This window comes from Oncorhynchus mykiss, chromosome 18 (genome assembly GCF_013265735.2).
Source record: "Oncorhynchus mykiss isolate Arlee chromosome 18, USDA_OmykA_1.1, whole genome shotgun sequence".
Classification (NCBI taxonomy): Eukaryota; Metazoa; Chordata; class Actinopteri; order Salmoniformes; family Salmonidae; genus Oncorhynchus; species Oncorhynchus mykiss.
The window spans coordinates 26,064,319-26,076,950 of record NC_048582.1 but is presented as its reverse complement, the minus strand read 5'-3'; the positions used below and the strand labels follow the sequence as shown (position 1 = coordinate 26,076,950).

Here is a 12,632-nt window from a genome sequence, read left to right as displayed (position 1 = left end):
GGAAAAAAAATCGTAAACCTCCACAAGTCTAGTTCATCCTTGGGAGCAATTTCCAAATGCCTGAAGGTACCACGTTCATCTGTACAAACAATAGTACGCAAGTAAAAACACCATGGGACCACACAGACGTCGTACCGCTCAGGAAGGAGACACATTCTCTCTCCTAGAAATTAATGTACTTTGGTGCGAAAAGTGCTAATCAATCCCAGAACCACAGCAAAGGACCTTGTGACGATGCTGGAGGAAACAGGTACAAAAGTATCTATATCCACAGTAAAACTCCTATATCGACATAACCTGAAAGGCCTCTCAGCAAGGAAGAAGCCACTGCTCCAAAACCACCATAAAAGCCAGACTATGGTTTGCAACTGCACATGGGGACAAAGATCGTACTTTTTGGAGAAATGTCCTCTGGTCTGATGAAACAAAAATAGAACTGTTTGGCCATCGTTATGACCATCGTTATGTTTGGAGGAAAAAGGGGGAGGCTTGCAAGTCGAAGAACACCATCCTAAATGTGAAGCACGAGGCTGGCAGCATCATGTTGTGGGGGTGCTTTGATGCAGGAGGGGCTGGTGCGCTTCACAAAATAGATGGCATCATGAGGTGGGAAAATGATGTGGATATTTTGAAGCAACATCTTCAAACAGGGAGTCTTCAATAAGACAGTCAGGAAGTTAAAGCTTGGTCGCAAATGGGTCTTCCAAATGGACAATGGCCCAAAGCATACTTCCAAAGTTGTAGCAAAATGGCTTAATTATGGATAGGTGGGATGGTAGCGTCCCACCTGGCCAACGTCAGATGAAATGGCAGCGCGCCAAAGTCAAATAGTAATTTAATAAATATTACATTTTCATGAAATGACAAGTGCAATACATCAAAATAAAGCTTAATTTGTTGTTAATCCAGCCAAGATGTCAGATTTCAAAAAGGCTTTACAGCGAAAGCAAACCAATGCGATTATCTGAGGACAGTGTCCAGCACACAAATGCATAACAAATCATTTTCAACCAGGGAGTTGAGACACGAAAGTCAGAAATAGCGATATAATATATGCCTTACCTTTGAAGATCTTCTTCTGTTGGCACTCCAAAATGTTCCAGTTACATTATAAATGGTCCTTTTGTTCGATAAATTCCTTATTTATATCCATAAAAACTCAGTTTAGCTGGTGCGCTTCAGTCAATAATCCACTCGGTTTCTCTCCGTCAAAATGCATACAAAATGAATCCCAAACGTTACCAATGAACTTATCCAAACAAGTCAATCAACATTTATAATCAAACCTTAGATACTCTAAACAATAACATTTAAGACAGAGAATCGTTATTGTCTTTACCGATTAACAAAAAGAGCGCGCTCTCTCGGCCATGCGATTGGAAACACTACAGACAAAATGGGAGCCACTTAGAAAAACTAATTTTCCCTCATTTTTCCAAAAACCAGCCTGAAACTCTTTCTAAAGACTGTTGACATCTAGTGGAAGCCCTAGGAACTGCAATTGGGGACGATTTCGCCCTATTATGAAAGTGCCAGGCATTGAAATCAGTGGTATGCTAAAAAAATAAAATGTGATGGTTTGTCCTCGGGTTTTGCCTGCCATTTCAGTTCTGTTATACTCACAGACATTATTTAAACAGTTTTCAGAAACTTTGAAGTGTTCTCTATCCAAATCTACCAATTACTTGCATATCCTAACTTTTGTTCCTGAGTAGCAGGCAGTTTACTTTGGGCACGCTTTTCATCCGGACATCAAAATACCGCCACCTATCCCAAAGAAGTTAACCTCTATCGGATCGCCCCCCGAGTGACGATTGAGCTAATGTGATTAGCATGACATTGTAAGTAACAAGAACATTTCCCAGGACATAGCCATGTCTTATATGGGCAGAAATCTTCAATTATTGTTAATCTAACAGCACTGTCCCATTTACAGTAGCTATTACATTGAAAAAATACCAGGCTATTGTTTGAGGAGAGTGCACAACAAAAAAACTTATCACGGCAACTGGTTTGATACTTTCACATCTGAAGGTAAATAATGTACTTACCTTCAGTAATATTGCTCTGATTTGTCATCCTGAGGGTCCCAGAGATAAAATAAATTGTTATATTCAAATGTAGGAACATGGTTCTACAGTTTGAACCTCTGCTGCCCCCCGATCTAGATGTGTGAAGGTTACTGTCTTTTCTGTAGGCAAGCTAATTATCCATAATTTATTACATTCCTGGGAGTGTGTAAACTGACATGCTTTATTGTATGTTCTCTATAGTTATGTACTTGAAAATGTATCAGTTGACCAATTCGGCACATTTGCGCAGACTTGATACAACATTCTGAACAGTAATGTAATGGTTCATTGGATCAGTCTAAAACTTTTCACATACACTGCTGCCATCTAGTGTCCAAAATCTAAATTGAGCTTATAGTCTCCTAAGTGATCTAATGGCTTTTCTCTTGCATTTCAAAGATGATGGGAAAAAAACAAATATTTACAACGCATTTGTTTCTTTCTTTGTATTATCTTTTACCAGATCTAATGTGTTATATTCTCCTACATTAATTTCACATTTCCACAAACTACAAAGTGTTTCCTTTTAAATGGTATCAAGAATATGCATATCCTTGCTTCAGGTCCTGAGCTACAGGCAGTTAGATTTGGGTATGTCATTTTAGGCAAAAATTGAAGAAGAAAAAAAGGTCTAATCCTTAAGAGGTTTTTAAGAGAAAGGGAAGGAAGTTCCTAGGAATTTAAAAGGACAATATCTTCCTATAGTCTTTAGGAAACCTAGTCTTTAGGTATCCTTCTTTGAATAAAAAGTAGTGAAAGTCTGATTAATTTGGGAGGGTACAAAGTTCACTGTTTATTGTCCCTAATGACATCAATAGATGACAAATGTTCAGTTTGCTTCAGTTTCATTGCCAAGTGCCTACTCAGTCTATTCGCGTTCTCATAGTCATTCTGTCTCGGTTTCAAATGAATAAATTCTGCCCTAGAACTAGTCACCATATTTTTCTCAGTTTTAAATGGGGTGAGTTATCTCTGCCCATCTTTGTTACTTCCCATAATGTATGTGGGCCTACCCCTGGTTGTGCATTAACCTGTAAGAAATCATTAATGCCAGTCAAAATGTAGTTTAAGAATTACATACCACCATTTCTTAAAACTTGTGAATCCTGGAAAAATCTCAAAATAAATTGATAATGGAGAATGGTCAGATAACAGCATAGCTAAAATCTCTGCATTGGATGTACATTTCAGAAAAACAGGGGAGGTGAAGACATAATCAATTGGTGAGAAAGACTGATGATGGGGAGAAAATAAGATCATCTCTAGTACAAGGATTTCTTAGGGGCCAGGCATCCACTGTGTTCATGTCATCTAAAAAGGTCTTAATATAATTTGAAGGTGCCCAGAGTGCCAAGATAGCACTGGTGATATTAATAGTAAGATCTAGAGTCAGGTTAAAATCTCCCCCAAGGATGGTCACTGAGTCTGGGAAGTCTAACAATTGAACCTGTCTACGATACTGGTTCCCAATTGGGAATCAACCCTCCCACGTTCAGCTGAAACGGTGGCGCATGGAACGCAAAAATATTCTTAAAAATATTTAACCTCCACACATTAACAAGTCCAATAGCTCAAATGAAAGATAAACATCTTGTTCATCTAGCCAGCAAGTCAGATTTCTAAAATGTTTTACGGCGAAAACATAGCACATATATATGTAAAACCACCACCAGACACAGCTCATTTCAATAGCCAAAACATGCAATCAACAAACGCAGGATTAAAAAATAAATCGCTCACTAACCTTTTGAAAATCTTCATCAGATGACAGTAATATGACATATTACACAGTACATTTTTTTTTTTTTCAATAATATGCCATTTATATCCATAAATGTCCACTTAGTGAGTTCACCTTCAGAAATTACTCAAAAATGCCCGCAGGAAATCTATGTAGCGCGGCAAGATAACGTAAATAGACATCATAAACTTTGACTAAATATACATGTTCTACATATAGTTAGAAAGATACACTGCTTCTTTATGCAACCGCTGTGTTAGATTTATTTTTAACGTTACAGAAATCGCACACTATTCCATATGCTGAGACAGCGCTCAGTTCCAAGCTACATTTCCACGTAATGTTGGAGTCAACAGAAACACAGATTTAAGCATAAATATTCCCTTACCTTCGATGGTCTTCATTCAGAATGTTCTGGAAGGCTTCATACTTACCCAATACATCGTTTGGTTTCAAGTCTTGCGTCTTTGTATTAGCTACTGCTAATAACATCAGCTGAAATGCACCCAAAACGTCCTCTGGTCCGGATAAGTTGCGCATCAAAACTTCAAAATTACACATTATATGTCGACTAAACAGGTCAAACTAAGTGCAGAAGCAAGCTTTATGATGTTTTAGACATGCAAAACAAACTTCAATTCAATCGGCCATCATCTGCCCTTCTCTTGAGTGCTGGAAACAAAGGAATGGCTGGGACCAATTCGCGCCCATACGCACAGCCTATTCTCTCGTGGCACGCACTAATTTCACTCCCATAGGGTCAATTCTCGGAGGGATTCTCGGGATTTGAACGATTTGAAGCTCTAATGAAAGAGGACATCTAGCGGAAGAGATAGAAAGTGTCCCCAGAATCATAGCTGGTTGGGAAGGGTGGGGGCCATGACGTCAAAGTTGCTCCAACTTTCATGGCCACAAAAACTAGTTTGGAAGAATGCCTGCCCTGTGAGTTCTGCTATACTTACAGACATAATTCCAACGGTTTTAGAATCTTTAGAGTGTTTTCTTTGCATATATTAGCAATTTTTGACAGATTTTTTTTCCAGTTTACTAGGGGTACCCAATCTCTCCAAAGGGGGCGTATGTCTGCCATATCCTTAACAGGTTCAGGACTTCATAAAAAGGATTTATCAAAAGCATTTGGTGCGTAAATGGCGGACAAACAACATGTAGTGCCATTAATAGTAACAGAGGTATAACAATACTGTTCATCAATGTCTCCCCCACAGAGACCCCCACCTTCATATTAAGATTCCTCTTAATTACTTCGGTTTTGTTTGGGGCACAAGAGTAGGCTATTATCTTATAAAATATGTTCTGAAGTCTATTGATATCAGTGGCTTTCAAATGGCTCTACTGTAGTAGCCGAAATCAATATTTTTGCATTGTAAGTACTCTAAACAAGTTAAGATGAATCAAATCAAAACAAAATGTATTTGTCACATGCACCGAATACAACAGGTGTGTAAACCTTACAGTGAAATGCTTACTTAAAAGCCCTTATCCAACAATGCAGTTTTAAGAAAAATAAGTGTTGAGTAAAAAAAAAATTGTTTTAAATAGTTAAAACAAAATAACAGTAGCGAGGCTATATACAGGGGATACTGGTACAGAGTCAATGTCACAGTTTAGTCTATCCATGAGTCAGCTTGAGATGTAAATATATCCAAGAGCCAGACATTTGAAAACACTTTGCACAGAGTTGAGATAGAAATACTGTTTAGACAGACACATAAATTAAAAACATGACATAAAACTCTAAATTGATCGTGCAGACTACAATTGTGAATGCATACAATTCTATAGTATTCAAATGTATTTAAATTAAACAACATAATTTTTTAAATAAAAAAGGCCAGTATGCCAGGAGACAGAAGGGTTTACCCCGGATAGATTGACCGGTCCGTAGACCTGACTTGGCAGTCCCTTGGATGCTGACACAATATGTGGACCTTTCCTGTGCTAGTCGACAAGTGTTGCGCTATCATATGGGCTGCTTAATTATCCATATATACTTTAAGCTAAACATCTGTAAAGATTTCCTATCTTTTCATTCAAAATCTTTCTCTCGAGCCACCAGTTCTGGTTATAGACCGCACATAGGCTACACGGAACAATAGAGATGTATTATTGGCGGACGTGCAATCATTGGAAAACAAACTGGACGATCTACGATTAAGACTATCCTACCAACGGGGCCATTAACTGTATTATCTTATATTTCACCGAGACGTGGCTGAACAACGACATGGATAATATAGACCTGGCTAGCTTCTCCGTACATTAACATGACAGAGCAGCTACGTCTGGTAAGACGAGAGGCGTGTGTGTGTGTCTACTTGTCAATAACTGCTGGTGCGCGATGTCAAATATTAAAGAAGTCACGAGGTATTGCTCGCCTGGGGTAAAAGACCTCATGTTAAGTTGTGTACCACACTATCTACCAAGAGAGTTCTCATCTATATTATCCGTAGCCGTCTATTTACAACCACAAACCGATGATGGCACTAAGACCGCACTCGTCGAGCTGCATAAGGACATAAGCAAACAGGAAAATTAGCCTCCAGAAGAGGTGACCCTAGTGGCCGGAGACTTTCATGCAGGCAAACTTAAATATATTGTCATAGATTCCAGTCACCCAAGTCATAGACGGTTCTCCCTGCTACCACACCGCAATTGGTACCGGAGCGCCAAGTCTAGGACCAAAAAGCTCCTTAACAGTTTCTACCACCAAGCCAAGACTGCTGAACAATTAATCAAATGGCCACCTGGACTATTCATATTGATACCACCCCCCCCCCCCCCCCCCCCCCCCACCCACACCCACCTTTGTTTCTACACTGCTGCTACTCTGTGTTTATTATCTATGCATAGTCACTTTACCCCTACCTACATGTACAAATTACCTCGGCCAACCTGTACCCCCGCACATTGACAAACTTGAATATATTACATTCGTTTTGATGGTAGCTCATACGACAGCCATGAGTGTAGCAAAGCGAGACGATTTCCTCAGTGGGTCTCTATACTCCTTAACTGCTCTGCCTATGAGAACAGAACAGGATCTAACAGCCACTCAATATCTCTGACATTAATTGGTTTGATTTGAGCCCTGGGAAAGGGAGTGAAGGGGACAGAACACAGGAGCCCCCAATGACTTTAAAGAGGACTGTATAGCACTGATTTGACACTTGAACTGTAATTACACTATATATACAAAAGTATGTGGACACCCCAACAAATGAGTGGATTTGACTGTTTCAGCCACACCCATTGCTGACCGGTGTATAAAATAGAGCACACAGCTATGCAATCGCCATAGACAAGTATTGGCAGTAGAATGGCCTCACTGAAGAGCTCAGTGACTTTCAACGTGGCACTGTCATAGGATGCCACCTTTCTAACAAGTCAGTTCGTCAAATATTTCCCCCCCCCCCCCGAGAGCTGCCCCGGTCTACTATAAATGCAGTTATTGTGAAGTGGAAACATCTAGGGGCAACAACAGCTCAGCCGCAAAGTCGTAGGCCACACAAGCTCACAGAAATGGAACGGCGAGTCTTGAAGCACGTAGTGGGTCAAAATCATCTGTCCTCGGCTGCAACACTCACTACCGAGTTCCAAACTGCCTCTGGAACCAACGTCAGCACAATAACTGTTCGTCTCACCATGCGCAATGCCAAGCGTCAGCAGGAGTGGTGTAAAGATTGCCTCCTTTGGACTCTGGTGCAGTGGAAACGCATTCTCTGGGGTGATGAATCACGCTTCAAATCAAATCAAATCAAATCAAATTTTATTTGTCACATACACATGGTTAGCAGATGTTAATGCGAGTGTAGCGAAATGCTTGTGCTTCTAGTTCCGACAATGCAGTAATAACAAGTAATCTAACTAACAATTCCAAAACTACTGTCTTGTACACAGTGTAAGGTGATAAAGAATATGTACATAAGGATATATGAATGAGTGATGGTACAGAGCAGCATAGGCAAGATACAGTAGATGGTATCGAGTACAGTATGTACAAATGAGATGAGTATGTAAACAAAGTGGCATAGTTTAAAGTGGCTAGTGATACATGTATTACATAAGGATACAGTCGATGATATAGAGTACAGTATATACGTATGCATATGAGATGAATAATGTAGGGTAAGTAACATTATATAAGGTAGCATTGTTTAAAGTGGCTAGTGATATATTTACATAATTTCCCATCAATTCCCATTATTAAAGTGGCTGGAGTTGAGTCAGTGTCAGTGTGTTGGCAGCAGCCACTCAGTGTTAGTGGTGGCTGTTTAACAGTCTGATGGCCTTGAGATAGAAGCTGTTTTTCAGTCTCTCGGTCCCAGCTTTGATGCACCTGTACTGACCTCGCCTTCTGGATGATAGCGGGGTGAACAGGCAGTGGCTCGGGTGGTTGATGTCCTTGATGATCTTTATGGCCTTCCTGTGACATCGGGTGGTGTAGGTGTCCTGGAGGGCAGGTAGTTTTCCCCCGGTGATGCGTTGTGCAGACCTCACTACCCTCTGGAGAGCCTTACGGTTGAGGGCGGTGCAGTTGCCATACCAGGCGGTGATACAGCCCGCCAGGATGCTCTCGATTGTGCATCTGTAGAAGTTTGTGAGTGCTTTTGGTGAGAAGCCGAATTTCTTCAGCCTCCTGAGGTTGAAGAGGCGCTGCTGCGCCTTCTTCACGATGCTGTCTGTGTGAGTGGACCAATTCAGTTTGTCTGTGATGTGTATGCCGAGGAACTTAAAACTTGCTACCCTCTCCACTACTGTTCCATCGATGTGGATAGGGGGGTGTTCCCTCTGCTGTTTCCTGAAGTCCACAATCATCTCCTTAGTTTTGTTGACGTTGAGTGTGAGGTTATTTTCCTGACACCACACTCCGAGGGCCCTCACCTCCTCCCTGTAGGCCGTCTCGTCGTTGTTGGTAATCAAGCCTACCACTGTTGTGTCGTCCGCAAACTTGATGATTGAGTTGGAGGCGTGCCACGCAGTCGTGGCCACGCAGTCGTGGGTGAACAGGGAGTACAGGAGAGGGCTCAGAACGCACCCTTGTGGGGCCCCAGTGTTGAGGATCAGCGGGGAGGAGATGTTGTTGCCTACCCTCACCACCTGGGGGCGGCCCGTCAGGAAGTCCAGTACCCAGTTGCACAGGGCGGGGTCGAGACCCAGTGTGTTGAATGCCGAGCTGTAGTCGATGAACAGCATTCTCACATAGGTATTCCTCTTGTCCAGATGGGTTAGGGCAGTGTGCAGTGTGGTTGAGATTGCATCATCTGTGGACCTATTTGGGCGGTAAGCAAATTGGAGTGGGTCTAGGGTGTCAGGTAGGGTGGAGGTGATATGGTCCTTGACTAGTCTCTCAAAGCACTTCATGATGACGGATGTGAGTGCTACGGGGCGGTAGTCGTTTAGCTCAGTTACCTTAGCTTTCTTGGGAACAGGAACAATGGTGGCCCTCTTGAAGCATGTGGGAACAGCAGACTGGTATAGGGATTGATTGAATATGTTCGTAAACACATCGGCCAGCTGGTCTGCGCATGCTCTGAGGGCGCGGCTGAGGATGCCGTCTGGGCCTGCAGCCTTGCGAGGGTTAACATGTTTAAATGTCTTACTCACCTCGGCTGCAGTGAAGGAGAGACCACATGTTTTCGTTGCAGGCCGTGTCAGTGGCACTGTATTGTCCTCAAAGCGGGCAAAAAAGTTATTTAGTCTGCCTGGGAGCAAGACATCCTGGTCCGTGACTGGGCTGGATTTCTTCCTGTAGTCCGTGATTGACTGTAGACCGTGCCACATGCCTCTTGTGTCTGAGCCATTGAATTGAGATTCTACTTTGTCTCTGTACTGGCGCTTAGCTTGTTTGATAGCCTTGCGGAGGGAATAGCTGCACTGTTTGTATTCGGTCATGTTACCAGACACCTTGCACTGATTAAAAGCAGTGGTTCGCGCTTTCAGTTTCACACGAATGCTGCCATCAATCCACGGTTTCTGGTTAGGGAATGTTTTAATCGTTGCTATGGGAACAACATCTTCAACGCACGTTCTAATGAACTCGCACACCGAATCAGCGTATTCGTCAATGTTGTTATCTGACGCAATACGAAACATCTCCCAGTCCACGTGATGGAAGCAGTCTTGGAGTGTGGAGTCAGCTTGGTCGGACCAGCGTTGGACAGACCTCAGCGTGGGAGCCTCTTGTTTTAGTTTCTGTCTGTAGGCAGGGATCAACAAAATGGAGTCGTGGTCAGCTTTTCCGAAAGTAACTTCCGGCGCCGACAGAGATGGCCGCCTCGCTTCGCGTTCCTAGGAAACTATGCAGTTTTTTGTTTTTTTACGTGTTATTTCTTACATTAGTACCCCAGGTCATCTTAGGTTTCATTACATACAGTCGAGAAGAACCACTGAATATAAGATCAGCGTCAACTCACCATCAGAACGACCAAGAATATGTTTTTCGCGACGCGGATCCTGTGTTCTGCCTCACAAACAGGACAACGGAGTGGATACTATTCACCATCTGGCAGTCCGACAGACAAATCTGGGTTTGGCGGACGCCAGGGGGAGGCTACCTGCCCAAATGCACAGTGCCAACTGTAAAGTATGGTGAAGGAGGAATAATGGTATGGGGCTGTTTTTCATGGTTCGTGTGAATACCCTTAGTTCCAGTGAAGGGAAATCTTAACGCTACAGCATACATTCCAGACGATTCTGTGCTTCCAACTTTGCAGCAACAGAATGGGGAAGGCCCTTTTCTTTCAGCATGACAAAGTCCTCGTGCACAAAGCGAGGTCCATAAATAAATGTTTTGTTGAGATCGGTGTAGAAGAACTTGACTGGCCTGCACAGAGCCCTGACCTCAACCCAATCCAACACCTTTGGGATGAATTGGAACGCTGGCTACGAGCCAGGCCTAATTGTCCAACATCAGTGCCCAACCTCACAAATGCTCTTGTGGCTGAACGGAAGCAAGTCCCCGCAGCAACGTTCCAACATCTAGTGGAAAGCCTTCCCAGAAGAGTGGAGGCTGTTATAGCAGCAAAGAGGGGGGACCAACTCTATAGTAATGGCCATGATTTTATAATGAGATGTTTGACAAACAGATGTCCACATACTTTTGGTCATGTAGTGTATTTTGACAGCGAGAGAGAGAGAGAGAGAGAGAGAGAGAAAGGGAGAGAGAATGTGTGTGTTTGCCGGCATGCTCTAAGTTTGTAAATCAATTTCCAGGTAAAGAGTATGAAAGTCATGTCAGTAAATGTGAAAACACATTCTTCTTCTCCAGTGTCCTGACTTCAGAAGGCCCAGGGACATATCTGCAGATTGGGTGACCGGCAACATTTACTGGACAGACCACTCCAGGATGCATTGGTTCAGCTACTACAACGCCCACTGGAGGAGGCTCAGATATTCCATCAACGTGGGCCAGCTGGGAGGGACAAACTGCTCTCGTCTCATCACAGACATCGCCGGGGAGCCTTACTCTATCACTGTTAACCCGGCTCGAGGGTAAGGTTAATCCTTACATTAATTACATGTTAGTCATTTAGCAGATGTTCTTAGCAATTGACAATTAGTGCAATCAACTATAGTTGCTAGGTAAAACAACCACATATCAGATTTGCCAATTTTTTGACTATATTTTCTCTTTGGGCAGATACACAACAAATTATGTCTGGCCCTCTGCCCTGTCCTTATTACATGCTATAATTACCTATTCTTCCTTTACTTACTTCCTGTACTTCCTATAGGATGATGTACTGGACAGTGGTAGGAGACCACTCCCTCATTGAGGAGGCTGCCATGGATGGGTCTATGAGGAGAATCTTAGTGGAGAAGAACCTCAGGAGACCCAGTGGTAGGTGCTCTCGAACTTCTGGTCCTGTGACATATAACAAGTGGTGCTTCAGGAAGCACCCACACGCAGGATGTATGGAGCGGTGTACTTGTCTGTTCATTTTCTACATATCATATCTATTCTAATCAATATCCTGTTTCTTTTAGTGTCGAGGGATACATTTTGATAGAAAGCACCACTTGTCAGAAGGAAAGTTTGGCTGCACTTTACAACGGCTCACATAGAGCGACTAGCATGTTTTAAATCTTCACAGGACTTGCCATCGATTATTTCAACCAGCGTCTGTACTGGGCTGATACAGAGTTGTCTGTGATTGGGAGCGTTCGATTCGATGGATCGGACTCTGTGCTGGTGGTGAGCAGTACACATGGTGAGCGAAGCACAGACTAACACAGAAGACATGCATGTCCTTAACCCTTTACACTCGTTGCAATGTGCCTATGTGGATGGGGCTGAATGTAAATGTTTCCTAGAGGAAGAAATATGGAGAGCATATGCGTAACCATGGTAGCAATAAAAAGGGAACAGTTTGGGGATTATGGGGAAAGGATTAGACTAATGGTGATGACACAACAGTTCACCTAACACAAGACTAAATCCATTACCCGGTTGAATTTATGTGCATTTTACATTTTTGTTGATAACTAAATCTGAAAATACGCGGGATACGTTCAGTAACGTGATAAGAATATTCGTAGAAAATCTGGGGGTAGGTTCAACATAGGACAAAAAAATGACGGGTTTGAATGAGAGGTCTTACTGGTGTTTCCAAGTGGTCACACACCTCTCCAAAGTGTGCACAGATCCCAAAGTAGTTTCAATGAAGTCAAATAACGCCTTCAACTATAAGGTACATTTTCTGAGCTCTGCTAGCTGTGCCGTTGAGGAATTAGAGCAAGCACACTTGTAGTTGTTTTGTTGGGAACACAGCCCTGCATCCCCACCTTTACACAATGAC

General features: G+C 42.6%; 1 protein-coding gene across 1 annotated transcript in view; it reads left to right on the top strand.

The window, feature by feature from the left end:
* The window catches only part of lrp1ba (low density lipoprotein receptor-related protein 1Ba), a 163,952-nt gene that overhangs the window by 133,429 nt on the left and 17,891 nt on the right, over positions 1 to 12,632 (top strand). Inside the window, exons 75-77 of the mRNA XM_036952429.1 lie at positions 11,102 to 11,325; positions 11,568 to 11,674; positions 11,928 to 12,044. Of these exons, the coding sequence (XP_036808324.1) occupies positions 11,102 to 11,325; positions 11,568 to 11,674; positions 11,928 to 12,044 (448 nt within the window). The remainder of the gene's footprint in view (positions 1 to 11,101; positions 11,326 to 11,567; positions 11,675 to 11,927; positions 12,045 to 12,632) is intronic.